Raw genomic sequence first — 24,141 nt, 5'->3', positions numbered from 1 at the left:
ATACTGCAGTGTGAATATCTGCTCTGGTGTGATCCTCTCCATGAGCTCCAGGGAAATACCAAATCCATCATGATGTCTTCCAAAACTCACAGGCAGCAGGAAAATATCTCCTACAGCTCCTGGAGTGCCTCTTTCTCTTTCATTGACCTTGGTGTTTTTAGGATCTTTTCTCACACATTTTTCCTCATTCTTCAAAGTCAGCACAATACTTACCTTTTCTAAAGCATGCTTTCCAGATGGGCTCAGCTATGTTCTGTTGGGAGTCTGTTGGAATCAGTAGAGAATGTCTGTGTCCAGAAAGGGGCAGCCCCAGGACTCCTACAGAGACCACCAGTGTAGCCACCCTGCTCCCATCGCCTTGCCACCTAAGCCAGGTATTTGTTTCTGTCAGGCACTTGCTGCACAGGTAAATGGGAGCAGTATGTTCTGGTAGTAGGACAGTGGAAACTGGAGAAGATCTCTCAAGATCTGTTCTTTGGAAAAAAACTGTTTTCAGATGGGACTGATACTGTCCTTCAGTGGAAGGTAAAATCCATTCTCATTACTTACTGCATAGCTAAGTTCTTGTCTGACACTAAAGAAGCTCTTTGGGAAGAGACAAGAGGCTTAGGTTCTCCTTAGTTCTGATGATTTACAGTGCCACCAGCACCACCACTATGTGAAGACTCTCATCATTGGAAAGCTCTTGATAAAGAGATACCTTAACTCAGACCTTACTGATTTCTTAATTTCTACCATGCTCCAATTTAGGCTGCCTAATTTTTTTTTAAATTTTTGCCTAAACTATAGTCTTCTAATGAAAAAGAATGAAAAATATTATAAAACAGTGCTTTTTTTTTTCTCATAACAACTGAGTTCCAAATTAATTAAGTAGCTAGGGTATTCCAAGAGCTATTAATGTGTATGTTTCAATTATAACTGATGCAGCAGAATTACGTAGATTTTTTTGGAAGCTTACTGAGAATCATTATTTTGAGCACTAGATGGGAATATATGACAAATGGTACAGAAATTGTAGAACCCTTTTGGTATGACATACTTCCTAAAGCTGCTGCCAGGGATGGCAAAACAATGGTCAGATACAATTCCCTTTGATACATAGTGCTGACATTTCTCTCCCCACCAACAGAGACAACTCAGTATTTTTTACTACTATAAACTTTTACTCTATTTCACTAACATTGCCCTATAATAGGAAGAAAACAGTGCCTTTATTCCTTATGCAGGTTTGTAACCTAACTTATTCCTCCCTTCTCACCACCCCACTCAGGGAAAGGGGCAACTGGGAGGAATCAATGCTACTTTTCTTCTAACAGCACATCCAATCTATTTTGTTTAATGTGTATTGCCCTTTCTGCCTTTACCTGTTTCTCATACTCCATGTAATGCCTTGCTGCTGATGACTGCATTTGCAGCAGACAGCTGAGATGTTGCTGAAGTCAGCAGCACTAATGCTGCATTAGAGAATCCTCTTCAGGGAAAACAGTGTTAGATTTAACCCAGGGGGGTGTTGCTGCAGTGAAAAGCTCTATGCTCAGAGCCACTCTGTGTTTTCCTAACAAACAGTATGTCAAGCTTTCCTTTCATGAACAGTAAATGTAATAGTAATGTTTCTCACTTGAGTGGCAGTTCTCAGCAAAATGCTGTAGAAGCAGTAGGGTGAAATTCCCCTTGTGTGGCAAGCTTGCCATGACTTCCACTGCTCAATTTGTGTGCCTTGAGGACAGGCAGAAGGACCAGGGCCAAACTGGTGTAAAACATGTCAGCACTGATAACAGTTTTCTTGATCCATGACTGTATGAATCCCGTGGTCCCCAGACAGCAATTCTTATTATTCTTATTCCTCAATCCAGAAAAACTGCCACAGGGATACTAATGTTCTGTCCCATATGTAATCGTAGCCTGCAGGCAGGATTTTTCTCCCATTACTTGATCACAGCTGTAATTTCACCTGTTAATTAGCCCATATCATGCAAAGAAGCTGCCCAAACACAAAGGCAAACATGACCATTGTCTACTGGGATTTTTGTTCTAAAAGCCAGACTTTCTAAACCAGCATCAGATTTTTGAATACCCTGTTATAAAAAATCCGGAATTCATTGTGCTGGTTAAATGGATGCTCTCTACAAAACCTGTTAAAAACCACAACAGAAAGAGATGACTGGGGGATGAGGGGGAGTGGAATAACAAGCAAATCAGGAAGTGGAAATTATTTGCCGTATCCTCAAAGTGCAAAATTTTGATGGTTTAATTTTTTTTTTTGTAACATGGACGGAAACTTTAGTGTTTCAATACTTTCACCTGCTTCCTGTTAGACCATCCAATTTCCTTCATTCATGGATCTGTATGCATTTTCCATTTGTGACATATTCTTGAGAAGTTCCTGTAGGTGACAGCTTAATACACTGATTGCCTCCACTATTTCTCTAACATACCTCTTATACTTGCTATGACTTCCAGGCACAGCCCTGCTATCCTAACTCCAGCAGCCCTTATCTGAAAGAACCTGGGGTGTCTGTGGAAAAGATCTGAGACTGGAAGCAAATGCTGATGCCCACATCCCCCAGGAACTTCTGTTTAGAGATGAGCAAGAGCCTTGGAGTCAAAGATTAATATTTTATCCCCTGGTGGGCTGCTCATTTCCCTGCTTTTCTATATTGTTCAGTCAGGAAGCCTTTTAATCTTAAATTCAGTGTGTGGCTATTTCAGAAGAAGAACCGGGGGAGGGAAAAAACCTGTCCAGTTTAATTGAAATAAATGACTTAAAAATAATTATGGTCAGTGAAGTCCCTTCATCCCCCAGTCCTTTATGATCCATTCTAAAGAAGGTGGATCCACCTACTCTTAGTGGTCAGTTCAGGGAAGCTGTAGTGGACTTTGTTAACACCTCACAGACATTTCTGAGCTTTGGTGCATGAGAGCTGTGTCCTGCAACTTCACACACTTGACAAAAAATTGTATTTCTACATTAGTTCAGGATGGAATGCTGGCTTATTAAGTAGTGCTACAGGAAGGATGTAGCAGTGCCAATAACCCAATGCAGGATCTTATAAAAGCTGTAGGGAAGAATATTTGCTCCTGAGTTTTCTCAGTGAAACTGGACTACATGGTGAGATTATAATTCTAACTAAATTTCTAGTTTAAGAAGGCTTCATGAAGAAGCTTTCATAAGAAAGGCTTCATGGAAAATTTTGGATGTTTGACGATGAACATGTCTGAAGAATGCATAATTTCCTTTCTTTAAAGAAACATGTTGTATTATGAGGATTTTGGGAAAAAATATTGGGGTGCATACCTTTAGATATGCATCAACAAACCTTTTTACTTGAGCTGAAAGTATTTTGTTTTCTTCCTTTGATGGCACCACTAAAATAGGAGATGAAATGTCCGGTTTCATTTTTGATCAACTCATGTTTCAAGCTTAAAGCCTGTTGCTGAGTTTATGAATTTGTAAGTGCATATGGCCTCTATGGAATTCTGTGTTGAATCCTGTGAAAGCAGCATTTTTATTAGCTGTGTCTATTATCCTCTCATTAAAATGCACATACATTGCAGTGTGCCTGTGTAACACAGGAATGTGGCATAAAATGAAGTACTAAATAAGACGCTGTTAAACCTGACTTACATTATTTTTCATGATAGAAATTGTGACACCACTAACACAGAGGAGGTCATGTTTATTTTTTTTAGAAATTATTTGGTTTAAACTATTTACGAAGCTCTCCTCCAAAGCAAGGTTTCTTTGTGTCTCCTATGTTCTTAGCATATTGAGTAAGATAGTTGCCAGGATAGATGTCACTGTGGCAAAGCAACATTTTGATGTTTTCATAGTCAAAAGTCAGTTGAACACAGGCTGTCACTGAAGACTGAGGTAAAAAAAGTTGTTGAGTACCCCAGTTTCTCTTCATCTGTTGTTACCAGTTTGTCAATGTTGTTTATCAGGGGGCTTGTTTGACTTTCCTTTTCTGGTTAACATACCAGTAGAAATCCTTCTTATTATTGGTGTCCCTTGAGAGGTTCAGTTTTAGCTTTGTCTTAGCCGTCCTTACCCCATCCCTTCATCTCTGTACTCTTACCAGGTTACGTGTCCTTGTCTCCACTGTCTGTGAATTTGTCTCTTTACCTTTAGTTTGATCAGCAGTTCCCTACTCTCAGTACACCAGTCTCTTGCCTTCCATGTCCAATTTCTTCTTCCTGGGGATTGCCAGGCTGCCTTCCTAGAGGAATTATTCCTTTCAGATATTTCCCTGGTGTTTTCCTGTGGCTCCTGTTAGGATTCCCTGGCTCATTTCCCTAAGACTGCCGGTATGGTCCAGGATGGCTAGCGCAGTTCAGAGTCACTGCAAAGAGCCCTCGCTAGCACCCTGTCCCTCCATCTGTCTATTTTTATATCTTCTCACATTTGCCAGGGACAAGCCTCATATTGCCCCTCTACCCCCCTCACATCTAGTTCAAAGCCTTGCCAGTGAGCCCCACTATTTCCTGAGCAAAGACTCACTTCCACCACTGCGAAGGGTGAATCCCATCTGATGCCAGCATGCCTGGGGCTGTGTAGAACCATTCCATTGCCAAAATGCCCCAAATTTTGATGATGACGCCAGCCGTGAAGCCGCAGACTCAGTTTGTCCATTTCTTCCCATGTTGCTGCCTTCAACTGTAACTAGAGAGGAGACTACAACCCCCACCCCAGATTCCCTCAGCAAACACCTGAAGGCCCTGAAGTCCTGTTTGATCGCCCTTGGACTATGTGCTGCCGTTTCCTCGGCCCGTTCTGTGGCAGATGGGGACGGGCAGCAGCGTGAGGGCCATGCCAGGCTGGGAGGTGCCCTGGTGATGGCCGTGCCCGGGCCCCAGGGGCAGCACACCCTGCCGTGGGCTGGGCCTGGCTGGCACTCTGGGCCCTCTGCTCTCCACAGGAGGGAATTGCCTACAACTTCAACCAGTTAAGCCGTACTCATCTTGATGATGAGTGAGAGCTTTGCTTCTTCAATTCCCATCAATATTAGCAGAAATCTGAGGTATTTAAGCTGCTCACACGTGAACCCTGGCAAAGATGTTCACCAATACAACAGCAGGTAATGTGGTGATCTCAGATGTGAACAACTGTAGAGATCCTAACATTGCAATTTTACTTGTAACATTAATATCTTCAGTTGTTTAATTTTGAAGGTTATCCAAAAAAATCAGGAATTTTCCTTTCTTTGCTCTCTGGCATCCTTTTACTGGGATAAGGCCTGTTTTGAAACACTGGAGTGTTCCTTTGAGGGTTCTTGTACCTATGAGATTGGCTGTCAGCTAATATAGTGCATGCGTGTGAATGGATATCTATCATTGCTTTCACTGAGGCTGATTAAGTCTTCTTTGATATGATTTAACAAACACATGGATGAGGCTCTGTTTGGGGAAAAGCCTGTTCTGATAGCAGCTTGTTTTGAAAAAACATGAACAAATGAAGTAGGGATTGTTCTGCATTTATTATAAACATGTCCTCTTCTCTTTTGCTCTACGTTTGTCCTAAACTGTGGTCTAAACCATCTCTACAAATGTAAGAATTTACGTAGTCCATTATTTTTTTAAGCTTTAAGGCATACACCTCTGCATATTTTTGAATTGCCAGTGTAGATCATCCTTTGAATTTAGTAAAACTACTTGTTAAACTTCTGGAATTCTATGTAGCTCTTATTTTCAGAAATGAACTCTCCCAGGGAACTTATAGAAAAGTAAGCACTACTTTCTCTTTTTGCAGTTGATGACACTATTATTTAAAGGCAAATGGCAGCATTTTTGTGAGAGTTCAGGTTCACAGAGACAGTGTTCTAATTAGAAATCAGGATTTATGACTTCTTACCATGTGCTGAAGTCACTAACCCCACTGTCTCATAAAGCATGGGATAGCTTGGAGATGGAGTATCTACAGTGTTCTTCCAATATGTAACCCTGCTTTGAAATCTCTGCAGTATTGACTGCAGTTGTGCCTTGCGCACTGGCTTTGTAAGAAGACCATTTCTGTTACACATCAGTTGCTTAACTAGCTGTTTTAGTACAGTCTTCCTGTGAATTTATTTATGTAATGTAAAATACTTTAGGATCAACAGTTCTATATTCACTTTGGATAGTTATTACTAATAGAAGAAAATTAAAAACTAAGACAGTTCTCTTCTTTTTAGAGATAAGCAAGCTGAGCACAGTAATCCACTAAGCTGTTTAAGTGACAAAATATTTATAAAAACGTTTTAAGTTCTCTACTGTGAACTTCCCATTTTGTTCTTAAATTAGTACAACACATTTTCCTTAGAAGACAGAATCAAACAAGTCATGATTTTACTGTAAGGCTGTTACTAACATTCGCCAGAAACATTATTTGAATAAAAAAAAAACTTTTTTACTAGCAGACAGGAAAAGAAAACTTAGAAACACTGTTTTAATGGTACCAGCTCTTTACTTCCATCTTCTTGACTTATTTATGTCATATCAAAGGTAGGCATTGCTTTCCACTGAGAGGCTCACCCAGTCTATACTGGACTATGCCAGTAGTGATAAGGTGGATGCCTGTTTCAAAAAATTGTAGCATTGTCATATGAACTCTGCTCTCTTCTTGCCATGTGAGCTTCGGATCCTGATGCTCAGTAATCTGAAGTGTGAAAAATCAGTCCTCAGGCTTGCAGATTTTGTGTTGGTTTACAGTATACACAGCAGTTATGGGCTCTAACTAATTCAAATTACATGAATTTTGTGGAATCTATGGAAGCCATGTTACACTGAGTTACATCAACTGAGCCACTTCTGTGAGTACTCAAATTTAGTTCAGTAAGGAGATGCTGTGACTCAGGTTTAGGATACTTGTCTATAGAGAAAGGGAAGTTCTGACTGCTTCATACAACCTTAATATTTTATGTTTCTTCTGCATACTTTTCTATTGTTTCCTGTTGAATTCACTGTATTTATTGCAATACTTTCATGAGACTTAGAGAATAAATGAACTGACATCTTACAAAAAGTGTGACTTTTTTCTAATACTGTCACTCTTCTTCCTGTTGTCACATAAAGTTCTTAAACGTCACATGAAATACATCTTTAGGTAAGAGAAAATATCCTTTAAAGTTTGATATCACCCCATCCTGGTTTATAAGTGTTGGGAACCGTAAAGACATTTTGATGGTCAAACTGAACAGCTGTGCCACGCCGTGTTGCTAAACAAACTAAAACGGAATCAACAACAAAGGCTTTTGCCCTGATCCTGCATCCTTTCTAATCTATTTGGTATCTGGAACCTCTAAATCATATATGAAATGATATATTAACTGTAAGTATAAAGCAACTATAGATTTCTGTAGTTTATTGATTATCAAGCAGGCTGGAAGCTCTATCCTCCATGCAATGCTTCAGAGTTGTATGGCTTGTAGGAAAACATGACTGTAGTAAATGCCCAAGTTCTGAAATTATTCAGTATCATAAAATGGTTTCTGTTGGGGAAGAGTTGTGGCCCACTTTAGAATCAAGGTATAATCATGTTGTATGTTTAAATTTTAGAGAATGGGGTTACAATGCCACTCTGATGGGATGTTGTAAATCTTTCTGCTTTAATTTCTAAGTGAAACAGCACAGACACGTTGTGTATAAGTTCAGAGAATGCAGCTAAAGTAGCTGTATTTTAACTGTAGTCTGATTTAGGTCTGATATGCAAAGAATTAATCTGGTTTCAAAGAAATAACAGGCCAGCGGCAGCTGCACCATGAAAAGATTACTCAGGAATTTGGTTTAAAATGAATCCAGCATCTTCAAATCCTACATGTGGTACCATTATATCAGTGGATGCTGAGGAACCTGGCCTCATCTTGCCATTGGTAACACTAGCAACACAGAGTTGGGAAGTGTGATGATGGAACACGGAACACCTGAAGTATTTGGAGGTGACCCAGCTTTGATTTACATGCCTTGGTAGCTTGACACAGTGGTCAGGCTGCTAAGTCCAGCTGGAGGTCAGGACTGGTTAGCTCTGATGTATTGTAAAGGTCATCTGGGCTATACAGGGTCTCAGTCCCAAGGTGTGAGATCCACAGCTGTGCTTGGCATGTAACTTTGACCTCAAACATCTCATATACTCTGGCTGACACATGATTTATACTAAACCTTGTGAAGCTTCCAGACTTTAAGGACATTTTCACAAGTGATGTTTTTGTGAATCCAGGTAAATAGTATGGGTCAGTTTATGTTAGTGAGCCAAAGAGCACTGTGGTTTGCAAAGCATTTTTGGTTTCTGCCAATATCAGGGCAGGTGGTGATCAGTGTTCGTTAGCAGTTCAATTTTTTAGCACTATGAATACTGTTAGTATTATGATTTAAGGACATAAATCACTGCCAGGGTCCTTCACCAAACACCACCATGTGTAATTTATATGCTAGCTGGTCAGAATTTCCATGTTCATTTTGCATAAATGGTTTTCTGCATATTTCTGAACTTTTTGCGCACATAACTGACCGGTCCAGTTCTAGAGGTAATAGGTGAAGCTCTAGAGGTAACAGGCAAAGGACCCTCGAGGTGTCCATTGAGTATGAATGGATAAAGAAGACATGGAACTTTCCAGATGAGAAGAACCATATCTATGTGAAGAACATGATTTATGTAAAAGTCTTGAAAAATGTTATTTAAGATTTTTTTAATGTAAATCAATGTCATACCCTAAGAGATTTGATTTTGAATAAGGTTTTTTGCTTTGTGTTTCAGCGGCTGTTCCCTCACCAGTGCCAGCTTGTGAGCCTGAGCCCAAAACTATCGGGCACTACCCATCTCCACCATTCGCCGTTTCCTCCCGAGCCACTGTTGTTGCTGCCATGGAAGACCCTTCTAAAGGCCGGCAGAAAGTCATGGATTGGAGAGCAGTGGTGGCCATCTTTATCGTGGTGGTAGTTTACCTGGTGGCGGGAGGACTCGTGTTCCGTGCCCTGGAGCAGCCCTTTGAAAACAGGCAGAAGAACACCATCGCGTCAGAGAAGGCTGACTTTCTTCGGGAGCACGTTTGTGTCACCGAGCTAGAGCTGGAGACACTCATTCAGGTAGGCCATGTGAAGAAGTTGGTACTTCTTGGAAGTTAGGAGAAACAGCTCAGTGGTTTATTGACCAGCTGAGTTGGTGGGTAGCAAAATTTCTCACAGAGGCCTTGGAATGGGCAGTGTGAAGAGCCGTCATTTTAAGGTCTGAGAAGCAGAAACTGTGTGTCCAAAATATTGTAAATATAGAACCACAGAATCATAGAATAAGCTTCAGGATCATGGAGTCCAACTCCTGACCCTATGCAGGAGACCCTGAGTCACACCATGTGTGCATTATTCAAATGCTTCTTGGACTCTGTCAGGCTTGGGGCTGTGACCACTGCTCTGGGCATCTTGTTCCAGTGCCCAACCATCATCTGGGTGAAAAGCTTTCTCCTGATTTCCAGCCTAGATCTCTCCCATGTCTGATTCAGATAATTTCCTTGAGTCCTGTCGCTGGTCAATTATGAAAGATGTGTGCAAAGAAAAGCAGAACCTAATATCTGGAAAAAATTTTGAGTCAGGTGACAGATTTGCAAGACTTATGCCCTCATCTCTACAAATTTTCAAGTGGTCTTAAGTTCTTAATTCTTTCTTCAAAATTAAACACAGCAACCAGGAGGGCACATAGAACATGACAAGTGGGATTTTTGAAATAAATATTCAGCCAAGAATTCTGAACTTACAGGTTTACTGTTGTAATTTTTAAATAGATTAAGGAGGATAAAGTATAAAAATCAAAATCGAAAATAATTGCCATTTAAAAGCTTTGGAATTTTTAGTCTGATGTAGTATGAAAAGTTTTAGAATCAATTTTGAAGGAAGCTGTGTTGGAGGCACACTGAACCTAAGGTGCTTCACAAGGCTGCAGCTGTCCTGTAGCTATGCTGCTTCCAGAACTTAGCTGACATCTTTAACAGGGACCTAAACCTTTTGGACTTAGTTCTCTGTGCATATACCTTGTTCAATGCTGTAGGTCTACCCTCAGACACAGTGCATGCATGACTATCAAATCACTCTAAGTATAGGTAGATCACCCCTAGGCTGATTGGTTCTTAAAGTCCTTTGTGGGATAGGTAGAAATATTTAAGGAATGGGCTTTGAAAGTTGTTACATTTGAATTAAACCAGAAAAAAATTGCTGGCCTTGGTCCTTAGAAAATGCTATTGTGGAAAAGTAAATAAATGTGAATTTAGAACGATGGTTCCTAATCACTGTATAAGGCATGGTGAGAATAAGTAGAGAATTAAGAAGTATATTAAAAAGTTATTAAATAATTAGTTATTAAAAGCTGTTTGCTAATGAGAAGTGTCCTAATAATCCTAATTGAGAAATATCAGAGCATGAAAGGCAATTGAAGTCACTCTTTGTATGCTTGATAGGAATCTGCTTGGAAAAAGAATTGTAGAGGGAGATAATAATTATTGGATTAGAATGATCTGTGAAGAGGAATTAGTAGAGCTAGGCAAAAAAAGGACAAGAATTTTATTTTCCTATCAAATTCCTATCCTTGATAGCACATAGGGTAGGTACATCTTTGACTGTCTCATCACTTGAGAGGGATATTACTCTTATCCTTGAAAAAGATTTTTCTTCTTCATACTTGGGATCTTACTGGAGAAATTACAGAAACATGAAAAATGAGCCAGATAAAAACCTTTCTTCATGGAGAAACCAGAAACAGCCTGTTTTGCTCCTCTCTCCTCATCAGCTGCATTGGCTTCCAGCTATCTTGTTGCTTATGTAAGTGGAATTGATGAAGTGTGCTTCAGACTGAGATGCAGTTTGGTTTCACTCTCTTTGCTAATACGGGATTCAATTGTCCCAGTATCACCCCAAATGCTGGGCTTCTGCTCTGGGATTTGCCTTCGGTCCCATGCAGACCATGTCACCAGAGCATGTCTTTTTTCTTACAGATGGACTGTACTGTGTTGATACCAAAGGGGCTGAGAGTAAAACACACATCTATGCAATGATGGGGAGAAAACCAGAAAGTTGTGATAAAAAAATGCATGTTTTTAAAAACAAATAATATCAAGTACTTTTATTTACTCCAGTAGTTTTGTCATTCTCTTCACTCCTACCTATCTGTTGGCTTTAGCATGCATCCAATACTTAAACATCCAGAAAGGCAATTTCTGCCCTTTGAGGTATTTCAAATTATTGCCTTCCCTGAAATGGGTGGCATTTCAAAAGAAAAAAATTACCATAGGTTGGTAGTCATTCAGTAAAGAAGGTTGCACGCTCAATTTATAAACTATACTGAAAAAAATACTGTGTACTTGTATACTGTGCTTGTAGCTCCTCTGGAGAAGGAAAAAGATTGGGAAAGGAGCAGGTGTGACACAGCTTTGGGTACTTTCATGACCTCTTACTGTCAACAATATTTCAACTATAAAAGTAGCTGAAACTACTAGTTTAAAACACCTTAAATATGTGAGGCTTGTTAACGTAGTGTTTAGCACTCTGGAAATTAGCTTTTTTCCTACTCTGAGATAACCTGAGGATGTCTCTCTTCAGGTCACTGCTGCAAAACTTCTCTGAAGTTTCAGATGGGAAACTTGAAAAATTTCGTGGTCTGTGTGAACTGGGAGAGTCTTGCCAGTAATAGTATCATTGTTTAAATTTTGTATCACTTTCCATCCAGCAGGATAGTTCTGTGTAGGTGGACTTGTGGTGGTAGTAGTAAGGCATCCTTTTCTCATGTATGAGCTGAAATTGGTTGTTTAAGTGATTTTAGCTGCAGGCTGCTGGCTGCTTTTGTTTTGCTGCTCTGTTTTTGTCCTCCGTCACTTTATGCAAAATACAATGTATTAGATGACAGCGTTGGAATAGTTGGATATTTATAAATGAATGATGTCAGTGAAGATTTAAAGAAAAAATGAATTTTTTCTGGATGAGAAGGGAGTCTGAGGATCTCAAAGCTATCTAAGGCAACAGGATACTCCTTCACTTCAGGGGTTAGTGCTTGGCCCTGAAAGACTTGCTAAACTGTGTAAACTCAAGTGTAATTTAAGTGTAATTAGCTTGCTGACATTCACACACTCAAGGGGAGGCAGACAGCATTCCTTGGCAGAAGTAACCAGGGTAGCTGACAGTGTGTCATGGCCTATTTAAATGGGCAACCTGTCTGTTATGCTGATTTATGCTATTCTGCATAAACCAACAAATGCTCTCTGCTTTCACACCACGTGCAATATGCCAGCAACTGGTACAGAAGCCCTTTCAAAGGGCTTAGTCCAAAACACATCAGTTCTCTATACCCTTATTTCTTGAGGTATGGACATGAGCTGAGGAGCCCTGGCTTTCTGCCCTCATGAAATGAAGCTGGTCCAGCCTGTAGCTTGCTCGTGCTAGAGTTTCACGATCAGCTTAGCCTGGCATGTAGTAGCTCTACTTTTAAAAAAGGCTGTCCCATACTGATCTCTTTAGATGTAGCTGTCTCTGTTCTTGCCCATATGCCTCTTCTCCCACTCCTTTCCCTTTTGTGAGGCAATGTGATGAATAACTAAAATCTGGGAAGCAGATTAGCTGAAACTTGCCCAGGCTAAAAAAGAAGTAGAGGAACATTTATGACCATGAAGTGAGTTGGAAATATAGGCAAAAAATAAGTGGGAAAATGGAAGTGGAAGAAAGAATGTGGTAAATAAACCATTGGTGGAAAGAGATTAACGAGGAGGAAAGTGTATCCTGAAGGCTAGGGAGAGAAGCAGTGTTAAATGGATGTGTTTAAAAGTCAGCGCTAAACCCATAAGAGAATGTGAGGTTTTAGAGAAGATTAAAAGAGAACTCATAGACTTTACCAGGTAAGAAGTGGGGCAATGGTAAAATAGAATGGCTAACCTTGCTTTGCACATGGACTGTATAGGGAAAGGTGAAATTGAAAACCACCATGACAATTCATAAATCACAGGGAAAAGAGAACTAGTTAAAGAAATGCAATAAGAAAAGTCAAATCTGTGTTGATAGGTGGGAATTCCAGGTTGAACAAGCCAAAGAAAAAGAGCATGCCCTTTGCTTCACTTGTTGAACCCAGCAATAAGTTCACTGAAAATACTGAGGCTAAAGATTGGTGGCAATCTTTAGGAGGAGGAGCAAATAATAGAAAGAGAAGGAGAAGGTCTGGCAGTAGTGTGAGCAGCTGATAACAGCAACATGAAGTGAGGCTGGAGCAGAATGGGAGAAAAGCAAAGAGCTGGAAATGTTAGGAGACAGAAAAAGAGAAGCTTGGTTCCTCTGCAGTTGTTTTATGGAAATTAGACTCAGGAACTTTTGGAAGGGAGAAAGGTACATTTCTGCTGCTGTTCAAGAGTGAGGTCTGAATTTCTCTATCATGAAGAATAGCTTGTATGAAATCGAAAAGCAACTTGAAAATTCCTGCTGAAGGGCATCTCAAAAGTCAACTTAGAGCAATTCAGGTGAGTGTACCATATGCTGATGAGAGATTTATTTCTGTACTTTGTAGGCTGACATGTTCAGATCTGTCTCCCATTGGACTGTGAGGCTGCAATGAAAAGTGAATGTGTATGTCCCCATGTACAATATGGTGCATTTTTAGAAATTCCCAACAAACATTCAGGAGGCTGAATGGTTTGGTTCAGTATTATGTGGGACACAGGACCCACAGTATTATGCCTGGTTTGATTCAGTATTATGTGGGACACAGGACAGTGACCAGGAAGCAGTATAGCTACCTCAGCTTCTATCCAGAATATACTTCATTCAAGCACTGTCTGGGAGTCTCTGTATCATGTTGTATCTGTGGACATGAGATCATGTGGAGTGTGGCAACTGGAAGTTTGAGCTGATCACAAAGTTTATTTATGATGTTTCCATAGATATCTTATTTGTTAATTTCAAACAGGGTATATATATGCCATATTTTTCTTTTGTTAGCATAAAATATAAATTACTTAATCAGCTACTGATTGTATTGGAATGTAAATCCTTGGCTGACTAGCTTCAGTTGATTTCACAAACATTATTTGTATTTACCACCTTTCTAGGTGCTTCTAACATGAGCTGTTCCCAATGAGGAATTTTTCCTTTGGCAGTAGTCACTACAAGAATTATATTTATGGATGGATTTGTGGTGTTGATCCTTTACTTCTCAATTGCTTTGTATCTTTTGTAATTTGTTTATGCATTTTATCTTTCTTCCACCTTAATGGATATTCAGTTCAGTCGTATGTTCAACTTATGAGTACAGAAGAGGCTACTACACTATGAGCACATATTAAAAGCTTAAATTGAGGCTGTTTCCATGGTCCTAGAAATTTCCCTTTGGAGCCTATACCAACTAGCATAGGATACAGTAAGGCATGCATGATGCTGATTCTTTGTATTTTCTTTGCAGCATGCTGTTGATGCTGACAACGCAGGAGTCAGTCCCGTTGGAAATTCCTCTAACAACAGCAGTCATTGGGACCTTGGAGGTGCCTTTTTCTTTGCTGGAACAGTCATCACTACTATAGGTATGTTTACTGTTTATTTTTTAAAAAGACACAGTCACACTGAGACATAGATAATGAAATAAATTTGAGGAAGGTAGGCAAGAAAGAAGTAAAGTAGCTGAAGTGTATTTCTCTGTTAGCAGAAGACATGACTCCATCATATGTCAAGGGCTCTGAGTCTGTGGGTAAGTGTCAGAAGCTGTCTATATAATTAGGGTAGAATAGCAATGCTGAGCTGAAAACAGGTAACACTCATGCAGGCATTATAACCCTGTTCTTGGTGTAGATTGAAGCAATTTACAAGCAATTCCTTGAGAAGAAGCAATTCTTTTCATACCTTCCTCCTTTCCATAACTGGAAATGTATTTTCATAACTAGTACATCCTTTTAAAAATTCTTACTTGCTTTCATACTAACAATTAGAAGGAATTACACAAATGATACATTGTATAAAAAAACCCTTTTTTTCTTTCCAGAATTCATGGCCTTGATTATTGACACATTTCTCTGTATTCAACGAAAATTATACTGAACTGCTCCATTCACTTTTCTTGAACCACTAATTTTAATAAGATAATTATTCAGACCCTTAGCATCTCTCTCCCCATGCATTGTGTCCAATATATTTAGAATTTGATCTCTGAATGTTGGCCTTAGATATACTAAGGGTTTTAATGTCTCCTCTCTAAGCCAGTTCCTCTCTTGAAGAATATTCAACAAGCTTGGATTTCAGAAGACGGTCTGAAGGAAAAAGAAAATAAACCAACAGCATTGTTGATATAGTTAATCTGCAGACAATTGTACAGTAGTTTTATAATTTTTAGCTTGATTTCAGTGCTGTGATAATAACCAGATCAAGAGATCTAATTATTTGGAAATCACTGGCAAATGGTTGATTTTTATTTGCATTTTCTCTGAGTATTATTCTGCTTTCAATATTGTATAAATTGCTTCTCCACATTACAGCTGTGCTGCACGCAGTGGTGACTGTACAGACAAATAACTTGATAATCACATAACCCTTCAATAAAATATGAGACTGACTAAATTCTGTAGGCTTTTTAAGCAGGTAGTACAATAACAAAAAAAATATTGTGGCAGTTAAATACTTGCTGTGGTGATCATCTCTAACAGCAGAGTCTGTGCCTTTGCCTCTGCCTTTTCTTTGCTGTCAGAGTGAGGGGGAAAGAGTGGATGTATAGAGTGCACAATCTGTGTTCTTCTGTATTAAGCTACATTACCATGTATTTTTGGTGGTAGCATAAAACCAGAGGGTGGCAAGAAAGAAAACATTTCTGATTCATACATAAGAAAACCCCCCCTTGATATTTTACTCAATGTTTACTCAATAGACCCAAGTGACAAGCTTTGAAATTACTCATTAAGTAAATGCCACTATGTAGGCATAGTTCATGCAGGCATATTCATTGACATCTGCTATTTAAATAATTTTGAAAAGACCTTGTATTTTCCCCCATATTTGTTGTAAATTCTCCATGAATGAGATTTTTATAAATCTCATTCTGCATAAAACCTTTTTATTGTATCAGGGCATGAAAATGGTTTTAGATTATGCACCAGAGGCCTGTTAGGGCTCCTCTTAGGCAGAAACTCAGGAGATTACCCTGTCAGCCTCAGTCCAGTGTCCCATGGAACCTGGACTTTCTTGGAATTTTAGGAAACATCTGGGATGATGTATGCAGCCTGAAAAGGACAGTAGGTTGTGGGACATGCGTTATTGTGTGTCAGTATAGCTCTTTCAGCATCCCATGACAGAGAGGTATATCTGGTGCCAGTGATGCCAACCCAGCAGGAATAGGACCTGACACTTTCATAGATTTCCTCCTCTCTGGATGCTTTATTGATGCCTTAAGTTTTAGCTTTCATATTTTCCAGATTCTGTACTGCATTAGTTTGTAGCTCTGAACTTCATATAAAGTGCTAGCAAGTTCCCTTCACAGTTCAGTTAGACAAAACAATCCTTTTCCACCCTGAGAACCAAGGACACCCTTGCAGCTTCAGGCCTCAAAAATATAAACAGCAGTGAATTGAGGAGAGCAGTTTGGGAGGATGAGACTTCATAACCCGAAGCTGTAATTGGACAATTAACCCCATTATTAAATGGACCAAAACTTATCAAAGTGTGAAAACTCGTGACTCAGGGTCCATCTTGGGTGGAGCCATGGCCAGGCTTTTGTACTGCCCAAGGTGTATCCTTTGGAGGCCTTTTAATAAATACCTACTTTATTCCTTTATCACTGTCTAGCCTCTGTTCTAGGTAGCCTCTCAAGGCATCATTATTGCATCAGTGATTTGTGATTATATGGTAATTTTTAATATTTAAGTAATTATGTATAGTGAAAATCAAAATCTCTATGACATTTCAATTAAAATAGCTGGTTTTAAATAAAAAGGTGCAAATATTACTGTCAAAATTCTTGGTTTTTTTTTCTCTTTAATATTTTAATAGAAATTCCATATCTACTGGAGTCATAATGCTTTATTGAACGGAGTTCAAGGGCAGATTTGCATAGTGTGGATACAGTTTGGAGGCTTCAGTGTAACTAGTCAGTATGATGAGGGGCTGAGGAAAGTATGAGCTAACCACTGAAAATGAGCCTTGTCCACTGAAAATGAGCCTTGTCAGGTGAATCACATTCCTGTCAGGAAACCACTGGCACAGGCCAAGAGGGGCAACAGCATGCAGGCACCAGGCCAGCAGGGAGGGATTTTTGTGCTGTGGCATCAGCTAGATCAATTAAGCCAACAGCAATTTTAGAAAGACAAAATCTACAGGAAATATGGATAACTGAGGCTTCACCAAAAAATGGAATAACAGAGGGTGGCTTACCCAGGAAATGACATCATGCCATTGAAAGTCTATAAATAGGAATTATAGATGGAACAAAGATATGCCTGAAGGAAGAGCAGTTTTTTAAAATTGATTAGTTTGTTTTCTAAAAAGCTGTGTATAAGCTCTGAGAGTCTGACAATTGTTTTTCTCCTCAGGGTATGGGAAGATTGCCCCAAGCACTGTTGGTGGAAAGGTTTTCTGCATCTTGTATGCCCTATTTGGGATTCCACTGTTTGGCTTCTTGCTGGCTGGGATTGGAGATCAACTTGGAACCATCTTTGGGAAGGGTATTGCAAGGGTAGAAAAAGTTTTCAGAGTAAGTTCACTGTCAGTTTTTTGCTTGTGTTGTATAGCCTGCTCTTAATTTTGTTGGTATTACCTGCAGCATTTTTCACATGTTGGACACCATGAAATATTTACATGTTGAGATGACAGTTAATGTCTGTAAAGATCTCTGTAGTCAGTGGAGAAACAGACTTCTCTAGATGATGATGCAGGGGTTATAGGTCAGACTCTGAATTTTGTTATTGAAGTATTGCTGGGGAATATATCTCCTAAGTTAGTTTCCTTACAAGGAATTGTTGTAAAACAGTCTTCAAAACACCGTGAGTTGCTTTAAATATGTACATCTATTCACTGAAAATGGAGAGAAGGTAATGGTTCCCTCAAGGAACAGGGGTGTGGTCCTGACTGTGTTACTGATACATCCAAAATGAAAATCAGGAAAGCAGGGTTACTGTTGTGAATGTGAACCTGGCAAGAGAGATGGTTGAGTGATACACCTTCACTGCAGGGTGACAGATGTGTTGGGGTAGGTCTGCAGCTCTACCACAGAAACTGCTGTGATGCCACTGGCTGAAATCATGATCGTTCTCTGCCCTGCCTACCAGGAAGACATCCTACCCTGAATTTTTGTGTGGACTTCCTCATGTGTAATTTCCCTTTCTGTTGCCAGTACCCTCTGTTTTTGAGTCTGAATTGCTGTAAGCAGTTCTTTCGCAAGGAGTGCCACAGACCTGGCAAATGCTGTTTTGCTAACTTGCTTATGGTTCACTTCAGGGATTCTCTCTTTGAGGCAGAACTTCTAGAGGAGACCTGTGTGATATTTCCCTTGGAAGTGGCATAACTGAATGTAAGTCTGTCCAGGGATGGAGTGGATGAGAAGCTGCCCAAGCTGGTTAGTTTAATAAGCATCTATTTCAAAAACATTCCCACAGATGAGAGCAAATTGGTTGTAACTGTTTTTGGAAGGAAGTAATTAAATATAAGACTGAAGAATGAGCACTTTCCATTTTGATTGAATGACTTTTAGTGGTCCCAGACCAGACATGAATAGTATTTCAGAATAAATATAGAGAAGTGACTAGTGATTATCAGTGAGTAAGCATGTACATGTCCATCTGGAGAACACTTCAAAAGGCTTATATTTTCATTTAATTAAAAGAATCTTATTGAAAAGTGTCTCAGTTCAGTTTGGCAAAAGACGCCAAGATGCCTAATTTTTTTTCCACCTTTTTATTACACCTGCTTCACTTCAGTGGAATTTCTGATCATTCCAGTCTGCTTCTGCCCAAGAAAAATGACAATTTTGAAGTCATGGTATGGATTGAGAGTCAGAAAAATCTTTGATTAATTGTCAGCTGAGTGTTGTATTTCTGAGTGACATGGACAAGACCATTAAACTGTTGGTATGATAGTTTATGATTAAAATAATCAGAGAATAACAGAATAACTGGGGCTGGAAGGGATGTCTTGAGATCATCTAGTCCAGCCTCCGTGCTAAAGCATACTACATACTCAAAGTACTTTAAGATTCACAGATGAATGCTGATACTAATATTTCATCCAGATTATAGCCATTTGGCACATAATGTGAGTTCTTTTGGTATTCAAAGTATTCCTTCATTTTCTTGAGTCAATGCAGTTGCTTGTTGCTTATAGCCATTCAAGGTATTTGTTTTCCTCCTTGGTATTTTGTCAGCTTCCAAAGGAATTTAGAGATTGTGGTCTTCTTGTTTAGCCAAGATGTGTGTTTATTCCTTTGTTTTGATTGTCACAAATCCATTGCATTCCATTACATCTATTATTTTGTGATTTGGTGAACAGGGTTATACATAATTTCCTTTGTTACTCTTGCTAATCAGTTTCAGCTATTTGAAATATTCCTGATAGAGTTTAGAATTTACATGCATCTTAGAAAATAGTCTTAATATCAGTGGTTTCACTTTAGGTGCTTATTTAACATTTGGCATATGCAGAATAGAGTAATCATTATAATTTTAGTAATTGTGTAATTTATTATCACATTATATTTACATTGTTAGGCTTCATAAATGCTTGTACCTAATCAGATGAAGCCTCAAGTTTTTGATTTAATGCTGAGCACTGAGCAAATTTTAATTCAGTGTGTAACTCTTGTTTCATTTCTTATTTTGTAACTGTAATTACTTATTTTGTAATCTCCTTAATGAACTGAAATTCAGCATGTTTGTGGGTGTAAAACAACCTGTTACCACCTGTAAAGAGAGGACATACAAATTATGAGAGTAGTTATCAAGAAACTAAAGGGAACAAACATAGGCTAAAAAGACACAGAAAAACATAATAAAATTTTGGGTGGGGTCCCTGGCAAATCTTCTGGGGTCCCTGGCAAATCTTCTGGAGCTGAGAAGTCACAGAGTGCATCAGTGCTCTAGACAGAGTACCAACTAGCTACCTGTATTATTTGTCCTCACAGGCAATTTGGGACAGTCCAGTTTCTTGCGGAAAGAATGGGAAGAAACTTAGCATTATACTTCGTGTGTAATGCATCAAATTTCCATGTTCATATGCCTCAGCACTCTGCTTCTGTGTGTATCTATTTGCATCTGTTTATGCCCTTCACTCTTAGGAATGTTGCAGGGCTGGCGTCAGGGCAGCAAGAATTCTGGAAATCCTTGCAACTTTGTCATTGCCTGTACAGGTGGAAGGGACTTGAGGGCAACTTGATCTTGCATTGTGGTTAGGATCATTTTTGAAGCTAGGTAGGATTCAGGATGCACACATCGGCACGTGGGAAGGAGAGGAAGAATTTTCTGTTGTCACCGCAGTCCTTTCACCCAGAGCATTTCCCTAACAGGTCTCTTGCTCCATCCAACAGTGTATCTGTGAGCATGGAGCCCATGCCACACTAGGGACAGCTTGCCTCTGGCATTCCTCAGCATATCTGGAAAGATGAAAGGAGGATTCTTCCCAGAGGATTTGTGCTAGCGCATTTCTGCTGCCTCTGACATGACCTGTGCAGAGCTCCACCAACCTTACCTTAATTAACACCACAAATTAGGCCTTAGGAATCCCACATTTAGCTACTGCAGTAATCAGCATTCTGTGGGAATTTTAAGAACAATTTGAACTACATAAAGTGAGAAAGAGATCTGCTCTTATCAAGTACACACTACCCCAACAGTATTGACAGAAGATTTCAGCAGAGGAGCTGGGCACATGCCACCACTCATCTAATCCAAAATGTTCCCATTATTTCTGTGTGTAACTAGCCAGGAAAACAACTACTCATTCGTGAGTAGGTAGGGCTGGAGGTACTTCATTGCAAAATAATGCTTTGTAAAAAATAGATATTTTTTATGTACCATTTTAGGAAATGGAGGCACTGGCAGGATGATGCTATCCCAAACACCATGCATTGAATAGTTTATGCCATCTGTCCTACTGGAATGGTTATATTTGGTACAAGTAAATAAGCATCAACCAGGTCAGAGATGTAAAACAAAGCTTCCCCCACAAAAGCCCTGTCTTCTCAGCTCCTGGTTATTCCTGTATGTTCCATATTCAATAATCTAGGTCAGAACCTGGGTCCCAGTCTGTTTTTACATGCATGCAAGTGTGATTCCCCAGAAAATGAATATGTACAAGGCCAGACACAACAGAAATGAAACATGTATGTCAAGGTGACATAATGCCATAAAAGTAGTATTTTTATCTTTCACAGGTTGTTTATTAGATCCCTCATGTATGTATGTTTCCATAATAAACAGTAGAACAAAGCCCCATTCTCTTGGCATGCTCTGTACACACAGTGTCTGCAAGCATCTAAAGATAGAAAGCATTCCATAGGCAGAGTACACTGTCACAGAACACAGCAGCTGCCATTATCATGAGTTAAATATAGGCTAATTTGGATAGTCTTTTTTTTCAAAGCTTGAATGAGTGTTAAGATTCTCACCAGAAGTAGATGGGTTTAGCAGAACCTGAATGATCTTCCCTTATCTTGCAGTTTAGTACAGATGCAGGAATTCAGCCTGGGCACAATGAGTTTCTGAGAGCACTCCAGGATTTTCTGGCTTCTGAGGTGAGGCCACTGTGAGCAGTTCCTGGGCTTGGTTGCTGCTTTCTCTCTTTTGGTTTCCAGCAGGACACAGAGGACAGGTCTGGCAACCCAGCTGGTATACTGTGAACTGCAGTACCGGGATGTGAGCAAGCAGCCAGAGACATGACTGATGGCAAGGCTGCACCACTGAAACACACTGCTTTGTGCAGAAAGGCAATGCCTCTGTAAGCAACTTGTGCTTCACTGAACCAGGGACTTGTCAGAACACACTCGTCTGCTACTTGACTTTCAGGTTTTCAGCTCAGAGAACATGTTTTGCTCTAGTTTTCAGTCAGAGACATGCTATGAAAATGATCTACACTTAATACTTTTCTGAAAGATAACAGTACGCATCACCTAACCTTGGAATTGTCCTAGGAAAAGTTCTTAATTGGCAGATAGGGATGGGGCTGGTGTAGTCACATTGAGCTGGTAGAAAGATTTCTTTTAGCACCTGTCAAAGCTTTACCTGTCCTAAACTTTATTGTTTGTCTTTCTGAATACATCTGATCATCTCTAGCTACTCTTTCACTTAAAGATTCAAGTTCTTTTTAGAGATTTTTGGCTTTTCTTACTACAAAAGTGACAGGAATTCCTTCTCTGAAAGTGAATGGAAAACAGAATCTGGGAAAAAAAACTTAATATAAGACAGTAACTGTGTAAAGGAGGAGCACTTAAAAATGCATTCTTTTTTCAGTGTCCCCTTTGTTCATGGATTTGCTCTGTTCAAGACAATCTCTTTTATTTTGTTTCATTACATTGCATTACTAGCCAGCATCAGTGTGTTATTGCATCAGCTACTAAAAACCCACTGAGGATATTAATACTTTATATTTTATTTTTTTAGTATAGCATTATTCACTGCAATTTTCTGTAAGGAAAAAGGCAAAATTAAAAAAAAATATATTCACATAAGTTCCACAGAGTAACTGTCTGATGCAGTGATCTATCTGCCATCTGCTGGCATCCTCTCTCTGAACAGAGCTGTCAGGACAGGGTGTGAAATTCAACCTACTGTTGCACATTCACATTATTATTCCAAAATTATAAAATTATACAAGGTTTATTAGCTGAAAGTTCAGGGTTCAGGCCTCAGCCTGAAAATTTGATAAGTCATTTCCACCAAAAAAGAAAAAAAAAGGCAAAGAAATATTAAAAAATCAGTGATTAGAAAGGTGATTTACAAACCCAGAACAAATGCATGTAAACAATCTCAGCTCATGATCTGTTCTTTTGCTGGTCACACCTTAAAGGCCCTTCTAAGAGTCACATTTCCCTGAGCAGAGTTAAAATAGGGATGCTTGTAGGCTTGATGGTGAGGGTTGTGACTTCATTATGGGTGGTGACTGCTCATCAACCAGAGCCAAATTTGTCTCTGAATTCTGTTTTACGTTAAACCACTGTCTTGAATATGTTGGGTTTACTCTTTGGATCACTTACCCCCTCCATTATGTCTGAGCTGCAGAAAAGTATTTTTTTCTGCACAGACCTAAGATAGTAAGTTAGTACAAAAAATCAATTACAACATCTATGGATCTCAGATTTTGATATTTTAGGCCATCTAACTGGATATTTAATTTAGTTAGTGATGCTTACAGCTATCCCATTTCGAGGAATGCAACTTAAGTGTAGCAGACATTTTGCTAATTTTGTTCTTATCCTCTGGTCTTTGATGGTGAGTATGTTATACCAGGAATGGCAAGATCAGATCCATTCAGGTACAGGGAAGCTATGTGGAACAATCTTTATTAACCCATTTTTGCACTCTCTGGGTGGGGGAATATGGGTGTAGCTCAGACATGAGTTGAAGGAGGGAAGGGAGGAGCAGCACATCACAAATTTGGCCTCTGTAAAATTGCTGAAGTCTATGCCATCAACCTCTGTTGTCCTTTGTCTGCTCCAGTGTTTGAGAAAAGCCTATGTATACATGGATTCCTCTTATTCAATTTGGGTTTTTACTATTTTTTTTCCCTTGGGCTGAATATAGCTCAGCCATAACAGAGGTTTAGGATCATAATTTTTATTTTTGTAATAAGCAACATCCATAAATTAGTGGGTCCATATCAGAAATACCTCTGTGTGCTTTCTAGTGAGAGGAAGGAGATTGGAAAAGGGTATATCAAGCCTAGGAAATGTCTGATACTGTTTCTGTATTTTCATGACACAGTACTCACATTATAACTGCAGCAAGATCCATGCAGAGATTTACCAAAATGACATTAGAGAAAGCTACTGCTCTGTGAGAAGCTTGTTGCATATTCCATCTGGGTCTAAACACCCTACAGAAATATGGTTTTATGAGGAAAAAAATTATGTTAAAAATAACATAAATCCTTCTTTACTCTGATCTGTGTCTTGTATGAGTTCAGGATTGTGTCTCCCAACCTTAATAATAAATGTGACTGCTTACAGCTTTTAATATCTGTCTCTCCTCTGGTAGT

The 24,141-nt window shown here is 39.3% G+C and overlaps 1 protein-coding gene across 2 annotated transcripts in view; it reads left to right on the top strand.

Moving 5' to 3' along the window:
• KCNK10 (potassium two pore domain channel subfamily K member 10) overlaps positions 1-24,141 on the top strand; it is a 57,431-nt gene that overhangs the window by 15,508 nt on the left and 17,782 nt on the right. For both annotated transcript variants that reach the window (XM_038139588.1, XM_038139589.1), the window contains exons 3-5: positions 8,726-9,054; positions 14,387-14,504; positions 17,493-17,653. In XM_038139588.1, coding sequence (XP_037995516.1) covers positions 8,726-9,054; positions 14,387-14,504; positions 17,493-17,653 — 608 coding nt within the window. The remainder of the gene's footprint in view (positions 1-8,725; positions 9,055-14,386; positions 14,505-17,492; positions 17,654-24,141) is intronic.

This window comes from Motacilla alba, chromosome 5 (genome assembly GCF_015832195.1).
Source record: "Motacilla alba alba isolate MOTALB_02 chromosome 5, Motacilla_alba_V1.0_pri, whole genome shotgun sequence".
Taxonomy (NCBI): domain Eukaryota; kingdom Metazoa; phylum Chordata; class Aves; order Passeriformes; family Motacillidae; genus Motacilla; species Motacilla alba.
This window is presented reverse-complemented; position numbering and strand designations above follow the sequence as displayed.